Source organism: Malaya genurostris, chromosome 2 (genome assembly GCF_030247185.1).
Source record: "Malaya genurostris strain Urasoe2022 chromosome 2, Malgen_1.1, whole genome shotgun sequence".
NCBI classification, from domain to species: Eukaryota; Metazoa; Arthropoda; class Insecta; order Diptera; family Culicidae; genus Malaya; species Malaya genurostris.
Window position 1 is genome coordinate 285,103,760 of NC_080571.1, and position 21,418 is coordinate 285,125,177.

The window sequence follows — 21,418 nt, forward strand, 5'->3', positions numbered from 1 at the left end:
AACAACATCATCATCATTTTCATCTTCATCTCCCGATCGTCTGTTTCGCTAGATAGTAGCCGGTCTAAATTTCTTGGCGAGACGGCGGGGGAGAAGCAGAAGCAGAAGCTATATTTCCGTTTTGCCACGTGTAAGTGATTGAGCCCGCAAGCCCGGTTCGATGGCTTGTGGTGCGATAATGACTGATGATTCGTTGTGTGAATCCAACCGTCAATGAGTGCCATTTATATTCAAAATATTGATAGGTCACTGGTAGGATTATTTTCCGTACGTAGAAACTTATTTATCGTTAGAATCTTATTTGATGACTAAACCCGGTTGGCGAACCAGGATGTAAGACTGACTTGCATTTCGAACCTCCGCTCCCCACGATTAGTGAAAATATGAAAAAAATGTTTATAGAAAAAAAAATTTCAACTTTCTATCGTTCTCATCATTTATTCTGTTTCAACTTATTAAAAAATTTTCTGTTTTTTCAGTTATTTTCTCTCGAGGATTAATTTAAATAACATATTCTGTTAGATGGATGACTGGAGGGTAAAACAGAGCTATAATTTCTAAGTTTGGCTCGATTAGTACGAATGCCAGTCCAATAAATTTCTATCTTTGACGAAGGACTACATTTTCCGTTGTGTCCCAGATGTCTCAGATGCGAACATCATATCTTCTAGTTAGCCTCAGTTTCTAGCAATGTCTTATTTTTTCTTTACCTTTTTTCCACAGTTCCACAAGGACATGGATGCTAATTGTACACGAAATAACAGATTGAGTTCGGTGATGTAGCAAAATGATATCATTGATCAGCTCGATGACATTCAAATGATTTATTTATTTATTTATTATTTATTATGACAATGAAATGGTCTTAATGAATATGTATTATTCAAGTCATAATATAGTAGATCGCTGTACTTTCTGAGCGAATTTACGGGATGGTTCATCAAATTCAAAAAGATGTTCAATAGCGCCAAATGTCCTCATTATCGGTTAGTAATACCCGAACGTCATTCAATGAAATCTCGGCTGAAGTAAACTGGTAGAGTGCAGTAATCGTTGTGAAGCACGAAAATCGAGTTGAGACAAAATCTTCGGTAAATTTTCCTGCGTCGTTCCAATGAGTCGGTCAGCGATTGGGTTACGATGGAAGCTCAAGTGGGTTCCGCCAGGGAAGGTTTCTTAGGGCAAGACAAACGTTTCTGAACGCGATGTTCGAGGAAACATGAACTTCTGAGACACTCATGCAAGTAAAAGAAGTATTATATCATTCAACAAAGCACACAAAGATCCTGTAAAATATTAACTATACTTCATGGAATGAAAAGTCCCGGGTCTCTCACAGAAAAGTCGTGGATAGTTTCGAACCGTGGCTCAATACCAAATTTTATGACAAGCTATCCACTAGTGTTTTAATAACAGCTGATCATGTCAGAGGAGTTCTAGTTTTCATCAAGCTATGGAAAAAGACACTCCAGCGCATTCATGCATAAAAATAACGGTGAAATTGAATGATTTGCGGTACGGATTGGTCCACTATCCCCGGTATTCTCTCGAGCTGGCCCCCAGTGACTATTAGCTATTTCCAAACCTGAAAAGGTTTCTACAGGGAAAGAAATTTTCGTCGAATACTGAGGTCATTGCAGAAACAGAAGCCTATTTGGAAAGCCTTGACAAATCTGCATAAGTCTTACTTTACTATGGAGCGCCTGTTAAAAATTCACCCTGTGGAAGAATGGGTAGAACCGAATCATGAATACCTCGAGTTTTACTAAACGCAGCAACATAATTCTTTTTCCATGACATCAGAAATATGATCAGCATTTTATGATAGAAATTTCAACAGTGTAAGATGACCATAAATAATTAAAAATTAGATTCTCTCAAATTTTGGAAACGATGAGAGAAACTCAGCACACTTGTTTTCTTTTCTCGTACCCGCGACGACGGTTTTGAGGTAGTCAGGCACATATCAGTCCCGATGTTCAACTGGACGAGTATGGAAGAGAAGGTAAACCATAGTCGAAAATCGATTATTCCTTCTTGTACTTTACAAGGAACTGGACGTCGTGGTGAGAATGTTCCACCAACGCCTTATTAACGCCTAGTTAAAGCCTTATTTGGATTGGACTATGGAACTGTATTCTAAAACTGATATTTGGAACTGAACTCAGGCTTTGGCTTAGTTTTCAGTTTCGGAGTGTAGTACTAGAATACAGATTTAAAAGTTAAAACTAAGACCAGTGTTGGTGATTGCCGAAAATTTGACAGGAGCTGCTAAATTGCTATCTATATTGTATACAACATTTTTAATCCGGTAGAAGATGCTACAAGAACTCGAGTCTCTCAATGCATGAACCATGGGAGAATTTTGCTACATTTCTTCGCTCCACTTCATACTCTGAGTATTTCACGACTTTAAAAAAAATTACAGTCTGATAATGATCGTAGCTGTGTGGAATTTCCCAAGAGAGAATCGCAAGTTGACAATTATCGCGGAAAATCGAATCGATATTTCAAAACCCTTGTGTGGAGCATTCACAGACATTTTTATAGACACAAATTATACAAAGGTTATATGCACCTAGTTAGAATAAGCGGCAATAGTAAAATGATTCTATCGCAATTATCAACTGCCTGTATAGAATCGGATCGCGAAACGAGAATAAGCGACCGTTTGTTTCTACAGAGAGGATCCCCACAGCAGCGTGCTAATCTTTGATTCTCAGAAATGTCATCGAGAGAAATTCGCTCTCGCACTGGTGTCGATTCTATGTTTAATGAGCCATGTCGGATTTTCGTTGTTGCGATGATATCCGTCTCTCTTTGATGGCACTGATTCAATCGTGTAAAGAGTTGCCATTGAGCGTTCTTTGATACGATAAAAACCACCCTTGACTAAGAGTCTGGAAATTAGATCTAATTCTGGATTTTGGAACTGAATTTAGTGTCTTAATTTAAGTTCGGAATTCGTATCCAGAACTCCGATTCAGGAATTCAAATTCAGAATTCAGGATCAAAATTCGAGATATGAATTCTAGATCTGGATTCTAAAACAAAATATTAGATCTGAACTCAGAACCGGAATTTCGAAACTGGCTTCTGAACCATAAACTTTTTTTGAATTCCGTTTTGAAAATTTAAGCAGTTTAAGAATTCAGCTTCAGGCTTCAGAACTTGTATGGAATTCGGAACATAGATCTTAGCTTCTGGAACTGAAATCAGCAACAACCCGAGTAAAGTCTAACATCAAAATTAGAACAAATTGATATTTGATTATGATAGCAACATCAGATTGAAATCCTAATATGATATTGACTCATCAAATTTTCAATTAATATCACATTGCTTTATCGTGAAAATATTAAAATAAACAACTTAGTGAATCCATTGAAATTGAGCAAATTTCAAATGGCAACACAAAAATACAAAGTTAAGTTTTAATGGAAGAATTATTCCTTCAATCCTACGTTGCCTTTACACAAATGCTTTGACACCTTGCAGAGATCCTGCAGTTGACCGCAACCATAAAGCGATTTTTTTTCAACATTTTTTCAACTTTTACGCAAATAATGCTCCTTATTTTTAAGCACGAGAATATTGGTGTCAAACCACACGTCTGGGAGGCATTAGATAAAATGGCGATCATCGGTTCCACGTTTGTCTGAAGCAGGTCAATCTGAATAACAGTTCGGCTGAAAAGTTCGTATCGTTTAATAGAAACACACATTTTTTTGCCAAAATTCGTTTTTACTATTCATCATAATTGCCATCAGAGGCGATACAGCGATTATAGCGATCTTCCAACTTTTCGATACCATTTTTGTAGTACGATTTGTCCTTTGCCTCAAAATAGGCCTCAGTTTCAGCGATTACCTCTTCATTGCTTCTAAATTTTTTACCAGCGAGCATTCTCTTGAGGTCTGAGAACAGGAAAAAGTCACTGGGGGCCAAATCTGGAGAATACGGTGGATGAGGGAGCAATTCGAAGCCCAATTCGTTCAATTTCAGCATGGTTTTCATCGACTTGTGACACGGTGCATTGTCTTGATGAAACAAAACTTTTTTCTTCTTCAAATGAGGCCGTTTTTTTTTAAATTTCGTCCTTCAAACGCTCTAATAACGCTATATAATAATCACTGTTGATGGTTTTTCCCTTTTCAAGGTAGTCGATGAAAATTATACCATGCGAATCCCAAAATACAGACGCCATAACCTTACCGGCCGATTGTTGAGTCTTTCCACGCTTTGGGTTCGATTCATCGCGTGCAGTCCACTCAGCTGACTGTCGATTGGACTCCGGAGTGAAGTGATGGAGCCATATTTCGTCCATTGTTATATATCGACGAAAAAAATCGGTTTTATTTCGATATAACAGCTCCGAACACTGCTCAGAATCATCAATTCGTTGTTGTTTTTGATCGATTGTGAGCTCACGCGGCACCCATTTTGCACGAAGCTTTCTCATATGCAAATATTCGTGAATAATATGTCCAACACGTTCCTTTGATATCTTTAGGGTGTCAGCTATCTCGATCAACTTCACTTTACGGTCATTGAAAATCATTTTGTGGATTTTTTTCACGTTTTCATCGGTAACAGCCTCTTTTGGACGTCCACTGCGTTCATAGTCTTCGGTGCTCATATGACCAGTACGAAATTTTGCAAACCACTTACGAATTGTTGCTTCGCCCGGTGCAGAGTCTGGATAACACTCATCAAGCCATTTTTTGGTATCGGCGGCACTTTTTTTCATCAAAAAGTAGTGTTTCATCAACACACGAAATTCCTTTTTTTCCATTTTTTCACAATAACAAAAGTAGCTTCACTCAAAATGCAATATCTCACAAACTAATAATCAGACAGCTGTCAAATTTATACACGTATCTTTTGAAGGTTGGTACTAACTGAAAATGGTATGGATTTTTATTCTAGTGGCGCCCTCTCATAGAAACGATACGAACTTTTCAGTCGATCTGTTAAACCAAACAATAATCGTGTAACTTAATTGAAGTACAAAGCATAATATTTTGGTCTAATCTTGCTTCCAAGAATCTTATAGAAAGGATCCAGACTAAGTGTAGCAAAAATAATGCAATGAAAATCGTTATGCAGTATCGATTTGCTGTAGTCCCATCAGGAATAAAACGCTTCAAAAGATTCGGAACTTAGTACAAATAAGTTGCACAGACTCACATACCTTATGATCAAAAAAGAATCGGAATTTTCATTTTAAAATTCTAGCGCTTGTCCAATCGGTAAACTTTTATTCTCTCAACGTTGGCAACACTTTTATACACATTCTGTCAAATTTTGACGCATATCGTACGATTAGTTTTTGTTTGGCGTCTATACAAAGAAGTTGAAAGTTTTCATGTGGCGATTTTTATAATGGATGAAAATTTAGAACAACGTGCGTGCATCAAATTTTGTGTTGCAAATGGATTTAAGTGTTCCGAAACGTTGGTGAATCGTGTCTAGGAAAAACATAGGCATACGAGTGGTATAAACGCTTCAAGTTTGGATCATGTTGAGATCCCTGGCCGCCCAACAACATCTGTTACTGAAGAAAACATTGAATTGGCGAAGCAAATCGTGTTGCAAAATCGTTCTGTACCGATTAGAGAGATTGCTGTGTTGTTGGGCATCTCTTATGGATCAGCCGAACACATTTCAACTGATGTTTTGGGTTTGAAACGCATCGCTTCTCGGCTGGTGCCAAAAAAGCTGAAAGCGCCGGCTCACACGGCGTTGGTTGTGTCGCAGATTTTAGCCAAAAACTCAACCAATATCATCAACCAAGCACCGTACTCTCCAGATATGGCCCCGTGTGACTTTTTCCTCTTCCCCAGACTCAAATTGCCATTGCGGGGAACGCGTTTTGAGACCATAGAGACCATAAAAGAGAATTCGCTGCGTGAACTAAAGGCCATACCTTCGGCGGCCTATAAAGCTTGTATGGAAAATTGGATAAAGCGTTGGCATGCATGTATTGCCGCAGGAGGAGAGTACTTTGAAGGCGATAATAAAAAAAATTATTAAAAATTGAAATTTTGCGTTTTACCTTTTTTTTATATATAAAAAATAGGTATAGAATTCGCTCAAACTTTAGAAAAATTTTCCGAGGCCCGAAGGGCCGAATGTCATATACCAATCGATTCAGCTCGACAAACTGAACAAATGTCCGTGTGTGTGTATGTGTGTTGTCAACTAAGAGGTCGAGATCTCAGAGATGGCTGGACCGATTTTGATCAAACTAATCGCAATGTTTACTTTTTGAATTATACGAAGTTTTATGTCAAAATTTTCAGTTTTTTGACAGTATCTGTCACATTTGACCTTGAAAACAGAATATGTTTCCAGACTTAGATTTCACACTGTAACAGCTATCCAACAAGCCATAGATTGTAAAAATCCATCCATTTATAACGGAGATATCGAAATTTTTGTGTAAACGACTTTTCCCCCTATTCCAGCAGTAGGAGTTTTGAGCGCTGTATGACAAAGCAATGCTTGGGAGCAACGTAAAACACGATTTTTTATACTGTTACATACATTTGTTTCTAAGTATCAAAAAGACTGCGTACAGCATCCTTTTTCATGACAATTTGCCTCGGACCGATTTTAGCACGGTTCGTTTTTGGCAACATAATTGTTCGAATATGCCATATGTAAACCAGATGATGGCAGAATTTTCGAGTTAAAAGCAATTCCATAATTATATTGTTTTAAACTAATTACAGCAATAAATGCTGGAAAAAAATAACACTTATATACCTTTCGAATCAGTTCGTCGAGAACAGCAAATGCGTGTGTGACAAATAATTTCACTCAATTTTCTCGGAGATGGCTAAACTACAAACTTTACAAACTCAGATTTATATGAAAAGTCGTATACTGCCAAACAAGGTTCCTGAATTACGTTTGGATCCGACTTCTGATTGCGGAACCACAGGATGATATGTGAAACCAAAATAAAATAATGCAATTCATTTTTCTAGTAGATGACTGAACCGATCTTAGATTCAAATGAAATCTAAGAATCAACTATGATTCAAATGAGAGGTCTTAAAATTGTATAAAACATCTTACTTTTTAATCGGATCCGACTTCTGGTTTAGGAGATACAGGGTGATTAGTATAAAAATGTCCATTTCACATAAATTAATCAGGTTTATCGGGTTGGAAGATTTGGATTACCGATTACCAAATCAATTTATTTCAGTTTAAGCGGTATTCGTTTTTGGATTCGGAATGTACCCCCAAATTTTAATTCGCACTACAATTTCTCAAAGATGTCTACACACTCCTCAGTTGAATTTAACTGATTTTGGCTACACCGATTCTAGAATTCTGGTTCCAGTATCGAATCGTTTCTCAAAGCTCAATCATTTTCTCAAAAAGGCCAAATCGGAACCAAAATTCAAATTGAAGGACTTAAGGTCCCATGCTAAATTGGTGAATTTTATCCGATTCTGGAATTACAGATGATGAGTTTTTAAAATTCATACCGATATAGAAGATGTAAATTGTTTGGCGTATCAATTTAAGGCCATTCGAATCATTTTGGGTTAAGCTAGTTCCTGAATACCGGCTCTGGAAGTACCATAAATGATGACGAAAAACTCTAAAGTGGAACTTACTTTGACATCTCATGGAATGTTCAATCGATTGTCATACGTTAAGATACGATTGGCAATTTCGGCATTACAGGGTAATCAGTGATTAAAATCTCAATTTGCCTTTTAAAACGACGATAATTAAAATAATGTCACCTAAAACACCTAAGAATATCCATGCAAATAACATATGCGGATTGATAAAAAAAAGGTATCATCGCACTGCTAGGTGGATTAATCACGTTTTTGTAATAAAATTCCGGTTCTTTTTTGATCATAAGGTATATAGAATTATCAGATGCAATGAAATACAGTATTAGAGATAAACTCAATACAAGCTGATCGGCGATTTTACATGAATCATTGAAATCCTTACTAAACTCGGGTTACCGCAGGTTTCAGTTAAATTATCATTCACAACAAAACAACAAGTGTCTTATCACTACATGCGTTGTAACAATGATAATGTTCGTTCATGTATTAATAATATCAAGTTACAATATGAACAAAATTAAGGAATATGGTTGCGTATGCATTGGTTCCTTAATATGCAAAAGTGAAAATCAATTAATGTAACAAAATATGTTCTGCGGACTGTGGCACATATTTTCTTCCTTGTATTACTGAGTTTATTGGTTGCCGGTTACTCAAATTTTTCACATTCACATTATTCGATCAAATTATTTAAAATCTTCTCTAATCTCTGTTTATGAAATGATTTAGTTTGACAGTTCTCTGTCTTGAAAATTATGATGAAATAAAATCGTTTCATTTGTCCAGATTCATATCTTGAGGTTGTTCGTATCCAAAATTGATCTTTTAAGTAACTTTGAAATCATCATAATTGACTTGCATTTAAAGGATATATTCCTTAAATTTTCAAATGTAAAAATTTGAGAGTAGAATCAATTGTTCTGAAAGAATCTAATTGTCATTTTGATCATTCGCCGAAAATGTAAACACTAAAAGTAGAGCAAGTTTGTAATTTGTGACTTTTCGTGCATCCAACATCATCTTTATTTTTGTATTTATTATCGGTACCTTAGAATTATTTCATTTTTAATGTAATCGTGATCGGTCGTGTCTTACATACAACCCTCTAATTATTATTAATTTAATTTTGTTGGTTCATTTTGAAATTATTGAGAAAAAAATCGAAATTTTTTTTAGAAGGCCCAATCGATTCCCTACAACTTCTTCCTGAACGCCATTTTTGTACAATTAACGGTTTCCGAGTTACAACGATTTGAAAAAGGCAATTTTTGTGAAATGCAAAAATACATACACCCTTTTTAAAAACCAGTCGTGAGTCGGATTGACGGTTCAAAACTTATGGTTTGCCATACTGAAGCCATGTGCAAAGTTTCATCCAAATCGGAGAAGGTCGATTCTGATTTTGTCACTTTTTCGTCTACTCATTCCTGGAATTGCTCTATAAAGTAAATTAAAATGTAGAATTGAAATGTATTTATCCTTCTGTTCATGAGAACCAATGAGCGGACCCAATGTAGCAATTCAAAGTCTATGCACTGTTATCGATAATGATAACATCACATACCAATGTATAGCCAGACTAAATTTGTTGTAAGATAATGCTTCATTATATTTTGAATGCAAATTTAATGCACCCAGTTTTCATCCTGATCTATGTGAGTTATTTTTAGGTTGATCACACTCAACAACTTGTAACTCTGAAACCGGAAGCCGGGTCCGGATGAAATTCACTAGCATTAGCAGGGTCATGACGACATTCCATCTAACGTTTCGAAAATTTGCTGTAGTTTTGTTACGCACATAATGTAAAGATATTGTGCGATTTAGACGAACTACTGGTCGAATGGCATATCACATTCGAAATGGCGCAACTTGTTTGAAAATTCGACTTTAACAGTGATTGCGTAGATTTTCTGTGCGAGATAGACAAAAATGCTGTTTAGTTCAACAAGATCTGATCCAATCGGAAACTAAATAAAAAATAAAATGAAATAATTTTTGAATACGGATCAATAAAAACCTGACGAAAATATAGGAAATGTCAATTAATCGAGCGTCGTTACTCACCGTTAATGTTGATGTAAGCCAGTGAAGCGGGTATTCCAGTTTTCCACCGCGGCAGCGTCAGAAACAGTCGTTTTTTGTACACTTCCAGTCCTACTGGAATCACGTTTTCCGCGACGTAATCCCCCGAGTTGACGGCAGCGGCCCGCTCCGTCTCGCTGGGGAAATCAAAATCGATCTGGTTCCACTGGTAGGCAACCCGCAGGTTGTCATTGCAGGTCACAGGTCGGAGTGCCACGGATAGTGTGCCAACCAGTAGCAACCAGACTCGCAGTAAACTGTCAACACTCATTTTTGACACTATTTTTTTGTTGTTGTGGTGATTTTTCTTGTTTCTCGTTACCGGTATGATTCACCACGTGGCTTCGAATGGCATTCAAACGACTAGTGCTTCAAAACATTAGGTCACCACACTGCCAGGTCTTCGTCTAATTACGAATCTCTTTCACTATATCCCGCACCTTGGGCACAGCCCACGGAATAGAGAACAAATCACTCCGCACCAAATCACTTCACTACTTGACTACATACAATTGAATGTAGCTCTAACATCTCTAATTGCGCTCTTGCGCAATGAACACTTTTCTTTCGGTTATTCCCACACTCACGAAACGGAAACGGGAAGATCTTTGGCGATATTCAGGGGTGGCGTTAAAAAAATCGCGTGAGCCGTTTCAGACGGCGGGCTGTCGATGTTCACGCCGAGAAGCACTGGAAGAGACTAACGCTGCTGCTGAGCCTCACTGAGATGCAGGTCGGCTGGTCGGTCGGTCGGTCGGATCGATCGAGTGGCTCGACTGGGGCCTGTGCCTAGAATACCAAAGCAACTCTATCCAACTCGGTTGGCTCAGGGGGGCTGTCGTGATTCGTAGCAATTGTCAGCGCAGGTTGGAACGGCTATGGATAGAGGAAGAAAGGAACAAAAAGTGTATGCATAAGGTTAACCGCTTTTTTCTGCCAATCGCTGGTTCACGTTTTTGGGGTTTCGCGTCTGCTTGAGTCGCCTTTTTTTTTGTTGTTCGTATTTCACCAAGTGCACAACGCTGCTTCGACAGGTTCCCTCAAGTCGATGGCGGGTTCTTGTCAAGCTATAAAGTAATCGGCATCGGCGAGATACAGTCGAATTGGGTTCGCGTGAAGGTGCCGATAGCTGTGGTTGTATTTACCGCCTGTAAACAACTATTTGTTATCGTGTCACGCATGAGGTTACGGTCGTTTGAAAATGATCAATTTGGAGCGAAGGCTAGCACCGGCACTGGAACGCCGAGATTCGTGATACATTCGAAATCAATGAGCCAGTGAATGTAATCATTTTCGATGAATACAAAATGTATTCCGATTAATTTGAAAGAGTATGATAATTGCTGGCTTAAATATTCGAATTAGATTATTTATTAGCGATCAGGACTAATCGGATATTCATGTATTATACAGGGCCTCCGAGAAAAAAATCAGCTCCTCATTCCACGCCCGACCAGAGCCTGAATTTAAAGAGAGTTTTTCATTTACCTTTCCGGCTTAACAAATCATGCAATATTTACGTTGAATTACGTAATACTGGAGGCATAACAGAGTGCTAATTATACCTTATTATTGTCAATTTGTTCGGAGTGTGCATAACTAACTACAGACCTAATTACTAGAGCTTTAACAATACGACGGAGATGAGCATTGTTTAATCTGAGTGAACCGATCTTTTGATTAACAACAGTGTTTCAAGTTTATTTTGAACTGCTAAGTGGCATAGCAGTTCAACATAAACCGTTATGCACTGATGAGTCTAAGACGAAACACAAATAAAACTAACAGAAATATTTCTTCTTTAAGCACTGGACATGAAGCCAATATTGAAATCGATGGAGAGATTATTGGTCGCGTTGGAGAGTTGATGTATCTTGGAGTCATAATTGCAGAAAACCTAACATTCAAATTCATTCAGGTTAACAACGTTATCAAGAAGGTTGCCACGGTGTATTATACCGCCTAAAAAATGATTTAACGACCAGTAGTAAAATTCTCCTGTATAAATTAATAATCTCTCCTCACATTGATCTAGAGTTTCATTGATTCAAGGCTTAAGTATTTTTCAAGGCTACCTGAATCACTAACAGTCGTTTTAAAGACTAAGAAATTAATCAGCCTTTTTCAAGGCTAGCTATTCAAAGAACTAATCAGTCTTTATTAAGACTACCACAAAGCAGTCTTTATCAAGACTTTTCCAAACTAGGAGTCTAATCGAAAGCTAATTTAGTCAAGTTAATTTAATTTAAAATTTCATTCGTTTCAAAAATGCCTGCTTCCAACCGGAAAGGCAACAAGCCTAAGGCTGAAAATAATTCAATACGGAATAAATCACAATCCGTTATTCAACATTTTTCTAATAACATTCACGATTTTATAGAATCTGAATGTAAAAATATAAGAAAACGGACGGATTTCCCTTCCGTTCATACTATGCCGTCTAACACTATTTACGAGATTCTTCCTGAAACCGATTGTAGCGACATAGAAGAAAACTCTTCAAAAACTCCCAAAAGAATCGAAGTTGAAACCATTCATGGAATTTATTTCATCGCTGGAGCATATTTGCCATTCCAATGCACCGGCGAACAATTAAATTTCTTTAAAGGCGATTTGCAAAAACTTACAAGATATCGATCGAAATTTTTCGTAATAGGGGACTTAAATGCTAAGCATGTCCAGTGGAATTGTAGGCAAAATAACAGTAATGGTAAAATACTTCATAATCAACTCTCAGCTGGTTACTTTACAGTTCTTCATCCCAGTAATCCTACTTGTTTCTCTTCCGTGAAAAACCCGTCTACAATTGATCTGGTTCTAACAGATCAAAGTCACATTTGTAGTGAACCGATTACTCATGCTGATTTTGACTCAGATCATCTTCCTGTAACATTCAGACTTTCCAACGAAGCTATAATTAATCCAATTAGTTCTATTTTCAACTATCATAGAGCTAATTGGTTGGATTACAGATCTCACATTGAAAATCATGTGGATCATGAAACTATTTTAGAAAATTCTGCGGACATCGACACAGCAATTGATAATTTGAATCATTATATTATCGAAGCTAGAAATCTTTCAGTTCCCAAAGCTCAAACTAAATTAAATTCTCCTATCATCGATGACAATCTTCAACTGCTCATTCGGTTGAAGAATGTTCGTCGACGACAATATCAACGTTCTCGTGATCCTGCTATGAAAAACATAGTTAAGGATTTACAAAAAGAAATTAAACATAGATTTACTCTTTTGCGAAATGAAAATTTCGCTAAAGAAGTTGAACAAATTAAACCATATTCTAAACCTTTCTGGAAACTTTCTAAGGTTCTTAAGAAACCTCAGAAACCAATTCCTGCTCTCAAGGAAGGAAATCAAATACTTCTTACAAATGGTGAAAAAGCTCAAAAACTTGCTCAGCAGTTCGAGAGTGTCCACAATTTTAATTTAAACGTTGTGAGTCCTATTGAAAATGAAGTCTCACTGAAGTATGATCATATTTCAACCCAAGTGTTATCACACGATGACATTATTGAGACGAATTTTGATGAAATTAAATCAATTATTAGGAAACTCAAAAACATGAAGGCTCCTGGTAATGATGGAATTTTTAATATTCTTATTAAAAATCTTCCCGATGTTGCCTTGAGACTCCTGGTTAAAATTTTCAACAAGTGTTTTTCATTAGCTTACTTCCCAAAAAGATGGAAAAACGCTAAAGTAATTCCTATCCTAAAACCTGATAAAAACCCAGCAGAAACATCAAGTTATCGCCCAATTAGTTTACTTTCTTCTATCAGTAAACTTTTTGAAAAAATTATCTTGTTAAGAATGATGACTCATATAAATGAGAATTCAATTATTTTACCAGAGCAGTTTGGATTTCGTCATGAACATTCAACTACTCATCAACTTGTCAGAGTAACGAACATGATAAAATCAAATAAATCTTCTGGGTTATCCACTGGAGTTGCTTTTCTAGACATAGAAAAAGCATTCGACAGTGTTTGGCACAAAGGTTTAATAGCAAAAATGTCTGATTTCCAGTTTCCTATTTATTTGATCAAAATGATTCAAAATTATTTAACTGATCGTACTCTTCAGGTTAGCTATCAGAATTGTAAATCTGAATTGCTACCCGTACGAGCCGGTGTTCCGCAGGGTTCGAGTGTAGCTCCAATCTTGTATAATATTTTCACTTCTGATCTTCCAAATCTACCCGTTGGTTGTCAGAAATCGCTATTCTGTGACGACACAAGTCTGTTAGCCACAGGTAGAAATCTAAGAGTGATCTGCAGTCGCCTACAAAGAAGTTTAAATATTTTCAGTGATTATCTGTCAAAATGGAAAATTAAACCAAATGCAGCAAAAACGCAATTAATTATCTTTCCTCACAAGCCAAGAGCTTCTTTTCTAAAACCAAACAATAATCACATTCTCAAATTGAATGGCTTGGAATTGACATGGTCTGATCAAGCTAAATACTTAGGTTTAACGTATGACAAAAAACTCACTTTCAAGGATCACATTGAAGGAATCCAGGCAAAGTGTAATAAATATATTAAATGTTTATATCCTCTTATAAACAGAAATTCTAAGCTCTGTCTAAAAAACAAATTGTTAATTTATAAACAAATTTTCAGACCAGCCATGCTTTATGCGGTACCAATTTGGTCAAGCTGTTGTTCCACCAGGAAGAAAACGCTTCAAAGGATTCAGAATAAAATTCTGAAAATGATTCTGAAGCGTCCTCCCTGGTTTAGTACAAATGAGTTACACAGACTCACAAATATAGAACCATTAGATGTAATGTCACATAATATTATAAGCAAATTCCGACAAAAATCGATGCAATCTTCAATTGAATCGATTCGCTCTCTGTATTAGTTAGTAAGTTAGTATATAAGTTCCTTTTCCCCATTACACAATACAAGTAGGTTTAGAATTTTCCCTACACAAAAATCTCAGAATTGCGGAAGCAAATGATGTCTTCATGGTAATAACCAAATCATATATATATATAACAGGGCTGAAAAGTCACCACTTGTGGCTGAACACCCAATTCAAATCTTAATAATTTAATTTTAACTCATATTCCAATAAATAGTTATTAAAAAAAAAAAAAAAAAAAAAAAAAAAACTCCCAAAATGGACGCTTGTCGTTCTGGGAAGAAACATCAATCGATGCCACCAGTGACTTCCGACTTCAAAGCATTCCGTACTGAGCTTTCTACTTTTCTCCCGAAAGTAAAAGTCTCATTTCAAATCGGACGAAGAGGAGAATGTCGAACGTCTTATCCGATATTTGTCCGAGAAACTTCATAAATTTTATTCATCTATCTATATATATAAAAATGCAGAGATCATTCTTTGTAATCGCATCACGTAAGAACGGATGGACGGATTGAGATGCTTTTTTTTTGTTTGATCAGTTTTTACCCCCACCGGGTTCGTACATCAAAAAAATTAGGAAAACTTACCGGAAAAGTGGGAAAACCCAATAAAGTTATTTTGTATGGACAATGAAATTTTCCACTGAAAAAGTCGCCAATGATTGCTAGATCATTGATAGGTGTTTGACGCATAACGAGTTGCATAAGTGTTTGGCCGTCGAAGAAAGGAATACTAGATCGTTGAAAGAATCTTTTGGCGCGCAACGAGTAGATTTGGGTGGAGATTTTACATGCATGATTGATTCGTCATTTGGAAACACGTGCTTATCGTGGGTATCAAAATCATTACTTGCCAAATGACTGTTTTAGCTATACCGTAAACAGAAGCACAAGTTCTAATGTCATTTACCAGTAGTGATTGTAGTTAGATGAATTATGTTGGCCATCGTGGGCGTGAGTTGAACAAATAAAATTATGTAACGATTTTTTTACGTATCAATGATAGGATTCTGCTGTTGAAATAATGAGTTCAGATGAAAATATTTTCCTTGCATTTAGCATGCTGAAGTTTGTTCAGCCGATTCGGGTGAGTTTTCAAGAGTGGTTTACTTCAAAACGGGTGGTATTCATGACATTTGTAAGCTGCTTAAGTCAAATCATTTCCTTTTTCCGAACTTTGGATTATTTGACGAATTACCATATGGGAATCGTGAATATCATATCTGAAGGAGAAATCGTGGCATGTAAGAACCATTAGTTGTGAGATCTGCTGTTTTATACATTGGCAACGATAACGATAAGAAGAATACTGGTATAATCACTCCTCATGTTCACTCCGCTAGAACAGAACATATTGATTCTCAGGACTGCATACTAAGAAAAACGATGTGGTGGCTCGACGAATTAGAACGAACCTTTTGATACAATTCTTGAACGAATCCAGCGTTCATGTCAAAGTTAATGGACACAATATTTAATAAAAGGGTAATTTGAACTTTCGAATGTCCAAGTATTTTTCATTTTATCGCTAATTCGTTAATCGAAAATTGATCCTGTCATTATCCTGCTACGAACATTCATTAAACACGACTAAATAATATCACTAGCGGTGAAGTAAGTTATGGACAACCGTTCAAAATTAGTTTATTACTTTCGATAATCCCTAAGAATTTGCTATTAAATTTTTAAACGTCTTCAGTACAAATAAGTCTTAACATTCAATGACAAACAACCATCCCCGAGGGCTGCTTTTGGAAAGTATTGTGGGGTCAATTTAAAGTATTTATCTTGGTCATCTCTTTTTCATCCATCTGTTAATTTGTTTATTTGTCTATTTAGGAGCAAGGGAAAAGCCTGCTGGAGCTGAGATTTTGGTTCTCCTTCTCCAGCCGGCATAAAACCTTCTCATCTTTTGTATCAACAGATAACATTTGACCAAATGATACATAACGAAATCTTTAGTTACCCTTATTTAAACTACAAAGCTAACTAACAACTATTCATATCGTCTAATTATGTAAATAAAACTAGCGGGAAAAGATTCGGAGATAACGGGTTTTAATGGTGTTACGAGATAAATTGAAATCAAATTCATCAGAGCAAGTATTGAATAAGCGGCACATACTCGAAAACGGTTCATTGAAGCCATAGTTCATAGTTCTAGCACGAGGAATTCTGAGAAAGGGATTAAACCGCAAATTATGCCGAAGAATGTCAAAACTTAGCTGTTGTAGGAGATCTGCACTATCAATTCGAGATTGGATGAGGTTCGCGACGAAAAAAGCTTTTTGTGTATCACGGTGGACAGATAGCAAATCGAAGTGTATGTCTACAACGATTTTCGTAGCTTGGAAGATTAAATGGATCCCTCCAGGGCAGGCGACGCAAAGCAAAACGAATGAACTTGCGCTGAACAGTTTCAATGCGCAGCTTATCAGTTTGGTAATATGGTGCCCAAACAACAACAGCATACTCCAGTGTAGAACGAACTAGAGCGCAATATAAGCGATTTCAGGCAGTATATGTTATTGAATTTTTTTGAGATGCGAAAGACGAATCCTAGCATCTTTAATGCTTTAGAGATTCTATGTGATCTTTGAAACTAAGTTTTGAATCCAATAACACTCCTAGATCCTTATTTGATGTCTCCCGTTTTAGTACAGCTTGCGAAATAGTGTAATCATACATGATCGTGGTTCGTTTACGAGAGAAGGAGATAACGAAACATTTGAAAGCGTTTATAACCATTCTGTTGACGTTGCACACCAGTTAAAAAATACATCCAACTGTGACTGCAAGAAGTTTGAGTCTTTCAGATATTTGATGAGATGAAACAGCTTGAAATCGTAGGCGAATGATAGCTTCATGCATTGCATGCGAAATTTAGATCATTTAGATATAGCAGAAATAAGAATAGTCCTAGATGGCTTCCCTGAGGAATGCCAGAGCTGGACGATGAATGATGGAGTAACGCAGTCGCCAATTTTCACGGTCATACTACGACCAGTCAGATATGATTCAATCAAATCCATCATCCCACATGTCAAATCTTTAGTTTGAGAGAGATATACAATCTCTGTTCAATACACTGACTCGAAGGATGAGATGGCAATTGGTGCATTTGTTTAGTTTTTGCGTAACAAAAGCATTGAACATATCCACAATAATTCATGATGTTGGATATGAATTTGTCGTAATTCGTTTATTGTAAGCCAAGTAATCAGTAAAATAATGGAAAGAAACATTAACGTTTGACAACTCTGCTGTCCGAAAACACAAATTTAAAAAAATAATTTCAGGCGAGACGAAGTTCGACGGGGCAGCTAGTATGATATAAAATCAGACAGACCCTTCAAGGCTGTCTTGAAAGGCCTATCAAATGATCAAAGTATTGATGAAATTAAAAATGAACTAAAAGAAGTGCTTGGTTTTGCCCCTTCCCAAGTAATACTTATAAAAAAACGAATGGTACTTCTAAACCACGCTCTGGAATTTCCCATGAACTTTACCTAATACACTTCAATCGAAGTGATGTACACAATTTGAAAACTTTAGAAAAAGTACGTTTCATTTCCCACATTAAAATTCATTGGGAACATTATAAACGGCATAATCGTGTTGCAAACTTAACGCAATGTCGTCGTTGCCAGGGTTTCGGCCATGGAACCAAAAATTGTCATATGGATATACAGTGTTTGAATTGTGGTAAATCGCATTCGAAAGACGTTTGTCTAATGAATGAAACCACTGATAAATTTTCATGTTGTAATTGTGATGGAAATTATTTGAAATGTCCTGTCAGGTAAAATAATTTTAAACGCTCGTTCGCTTAGACAAATCAAGGACCTTAAACTTACAGAACATACCTGAAAACAAAATAAAACTATACAAAGGCCACGGCTAATTCGTCTAAGGCACTTATTTCTTCTAATGTAAAATAACTAACAGGTACGCCTTCCAATTCGTCTTCTAACGAAAACAATTTATTGACAGGTAGATCAACCTCATCATCATCTTTTTCTAATGTCAGTTATGCTAGTATAACAGGTAGAAATCTACCACTTAATTCTTCTAATGTAAATAATCAAAACACAGGACCGCCTTGCAGTTCATCTTCTAACGAAAACAATTTATTAATAGGTAGATCGGCCATATCATCTTCTTCTAATGGCAGTTCTAATGGCAGTTTACCTACAAATATTCCTTCAATGCCATTCGCTTCTTTAAATGAAGTCGATTTAGGCGATATAACTGAAAATAAAATGATCTACCTACAAGATCAACTTTTTCAAATCATCATCCGAATGAATTCGACTTCATCACTTTTTGAAGTATTTCAAATCGGATGGCAATTTTCAAATAATATTATAATGAATTTAAAATTTAACAGTGATGTTAAATAATTATTTGAACATTTTAAATTGGAATGCTCGATCTTTGAAATCGAGTGAAGATGAATTTTATAATTTTCTCAAAGTTCACAAAATTCATATTGCCATTGTGACAGAAACTTTTCCTAAGCCAAATGTCAAATTGAAAAGTAATCCACATTATGTGGTTCATCGATTTGACAGGTTTACTGGAATGGGTGGTGGAGTAGGCATTTTTGTCCAACGGCAAATTAAACATCGAATTTTACCTTCTTTCAATACTAAAGTTATTGAAAGCTTGGGAATCGAAGTTGAAACCATTCATGGAATTTATTACATCGCTGGAGCATATTTGCCATTCCAATGCACCGGCGAAAAATTAAATTTCTTTAAAGGCGATTTGCAAAAACTTACAAGATATCGACCGAAATTTTCCGTAATAGGGGACTTAAATGCTAAGCATGCTCAGTGGAATTGTAGGCAAAATAACAGTAATGGTAAAATACTTAATAATCAACTCTCAGCTGGTTACTTCACAGTTCTTCATCCCAGTAATCCGACTTGTTTCTCTTCCGTGAAAAACCCGTCTACAATTGATCTGGTTCTATCAGATCAAAGTCACATTTGTAGTGAACCGATTACACATGCTTACTTTGACTCAGATCATCTTCCTGTAACATTCAGACTTTCCAACGAAGCTATAATTAATCCAATTAGTTCTATATTCAACTATCATAGAGCTAATTGGTTGGATCTCACATTGAAAATCATGTGGATATTGAAACTATTTTAGAAAATTCTGCGGACATCGACACAACAATTGATAATTTGAATCATTATATTATCGAAGCTAGAATTCTTTCAGTTCCCAAAGCTCAAACTAAATTAAATTCTCCTATCATCGATGACAATCTTCATCTGCTCATTCGGTTAAAGGATGTTCGTCGACGACAATATCAACGTTCTCGTGATCCTGCTATGAAAAACATAGTTAAGGATTTACAAAAAGAAATTAAACATAGAAATGAAAATTTCGCGAAAGAAGTTGAACAAATTAAACCATATTCTAAACCTTTCTGGAAACTTTCTAAGATTTTTAAGAAACCTCAGAAACCAATTCCTGCTCTCAAGGAAGGAAATCAAATACTTCTTACAAATGGCGAAAAAGTTCAAAAACTTGCTCAGCAGTTCGAGAGTGTACACAATTTTAATTTGAACGTTGTGAGTCCTATTGAAAATGAAGTCTCACTGAAATATGAGCATATTTCAACCCAAGTGTTATCACAAAATGACATTATTGAGACGAATTTTGATGAAATTAAATCAATTATTAGGAAACTTAAAAACATGAAGGCTCCTGGTAATGATGGAATTTTTAATATTCTTATTAAAAATCTTCCCGATGTAGCCTTGAGACTCCTGGTTAAAATTTTCAACAAGTGTTTTTCATTAGCTTACTTCCCAAAAAGATGGAAAAACGCTAAAGTAATTCCTATCCTAAAACCTGATAAAAACCCAGCAGAAACATCAAGTTATCGCCCAATTAGTTTACTTTCTTCTATCAGTAAACTTTTTGAAAAAATTATCTTGTTAAGAATGATGACTCATATAAATGAGAATTCATTTTTTTCACCAGAGCAGTTTAATTTTCGTCATGAACATTCAACTACTCATCAACTTGTCAGAGTAACGAACATGATAAAAGCAAATAAATCTTCTGGGTTATCCACTGGAGTTGCTCTTCTAGACATAGAAAAAGCATTCGACAGTATTTGGCACAGAGGTTTGATAGCAAAAATGTCTGATTTCCAGTTTCCTATTTATTTGATCAAAATGATTCAAAATTATTTAACTGATCGCACTCTTCAGGTTAGCTATCAGAATTGTAAATCTGAATTGCTGCCCGTACGAGCCGGTGTTCCGCAGGGTTCCAATCTTGTATAATATTTTCACTTCTGATCTTCCAAATCTACCCGATGGTTGTCAGAAATCGCTATTCTGTGACGACACAAGTCTGTTAGCCACGGGTAGAAATCTAAGAGTGATCTGCAGTCGCCTACAAAGAAGTTTAAATATTTTCAGTGATTATCTGTCAAAATGGAAAATTAAACCAAATGCAGCAAAAACGCAATTAAATATCTTTCCTCATAAGCCAAGAGCTTCGTTTCATAAACCAAACAATAATCACATTCTCAAATTGAATGGCTTGGAATTGACATGGTCTGATCAAGTTAAATACTTAGGTTTAACGTATGACACAAAATTCACTTTCAAGGATCACATTGAAGGAATCCAGGCAAAGTGTAATAAATATATTAAATGCTTATATCCTCTCATAAACAGAAATTCTAAGCTCTGACTAAATAACAAATTGTTAATTTATAAACAAATTTTCAGACCAACCATGCTTTATGCAGTACCAATTTGGTCAAGTTGTTGTTCCACCAGGAAGAAAACGCTTCAA

The 21,418-nt window shown here is 36.1% G+C and overlaps 1 protein-coding gene across 6 annotated transcripts in view; it reads right to left on the reverse strand.

Annotated features, from left to right (window-relative positions):
* LOC131430411 (protein yellow) overlaps positions 1-21,418 on the reverse strand; it is a 60,679-nt gene that overhangs the window by 29,571 nt on the left and 9,690 nt on the right. For all 6 annotated transcript variants that reach the window (XM_058595392.1, XM_058595393.1, XM_058595396.1 and 3 more), the window contains exon 2: positions 9,675-10,568. In XM_058595392.1, coding sequence (XP_058451375.1) covers positions 9,675-9,963 — 289 coding nt within the window. In that variant the 5' untranslated portion in view covers positions 9,964-10,568. The remainder of the gene's footprint in view (positions 1-9,674; positions 10,569-21,418) is intronic.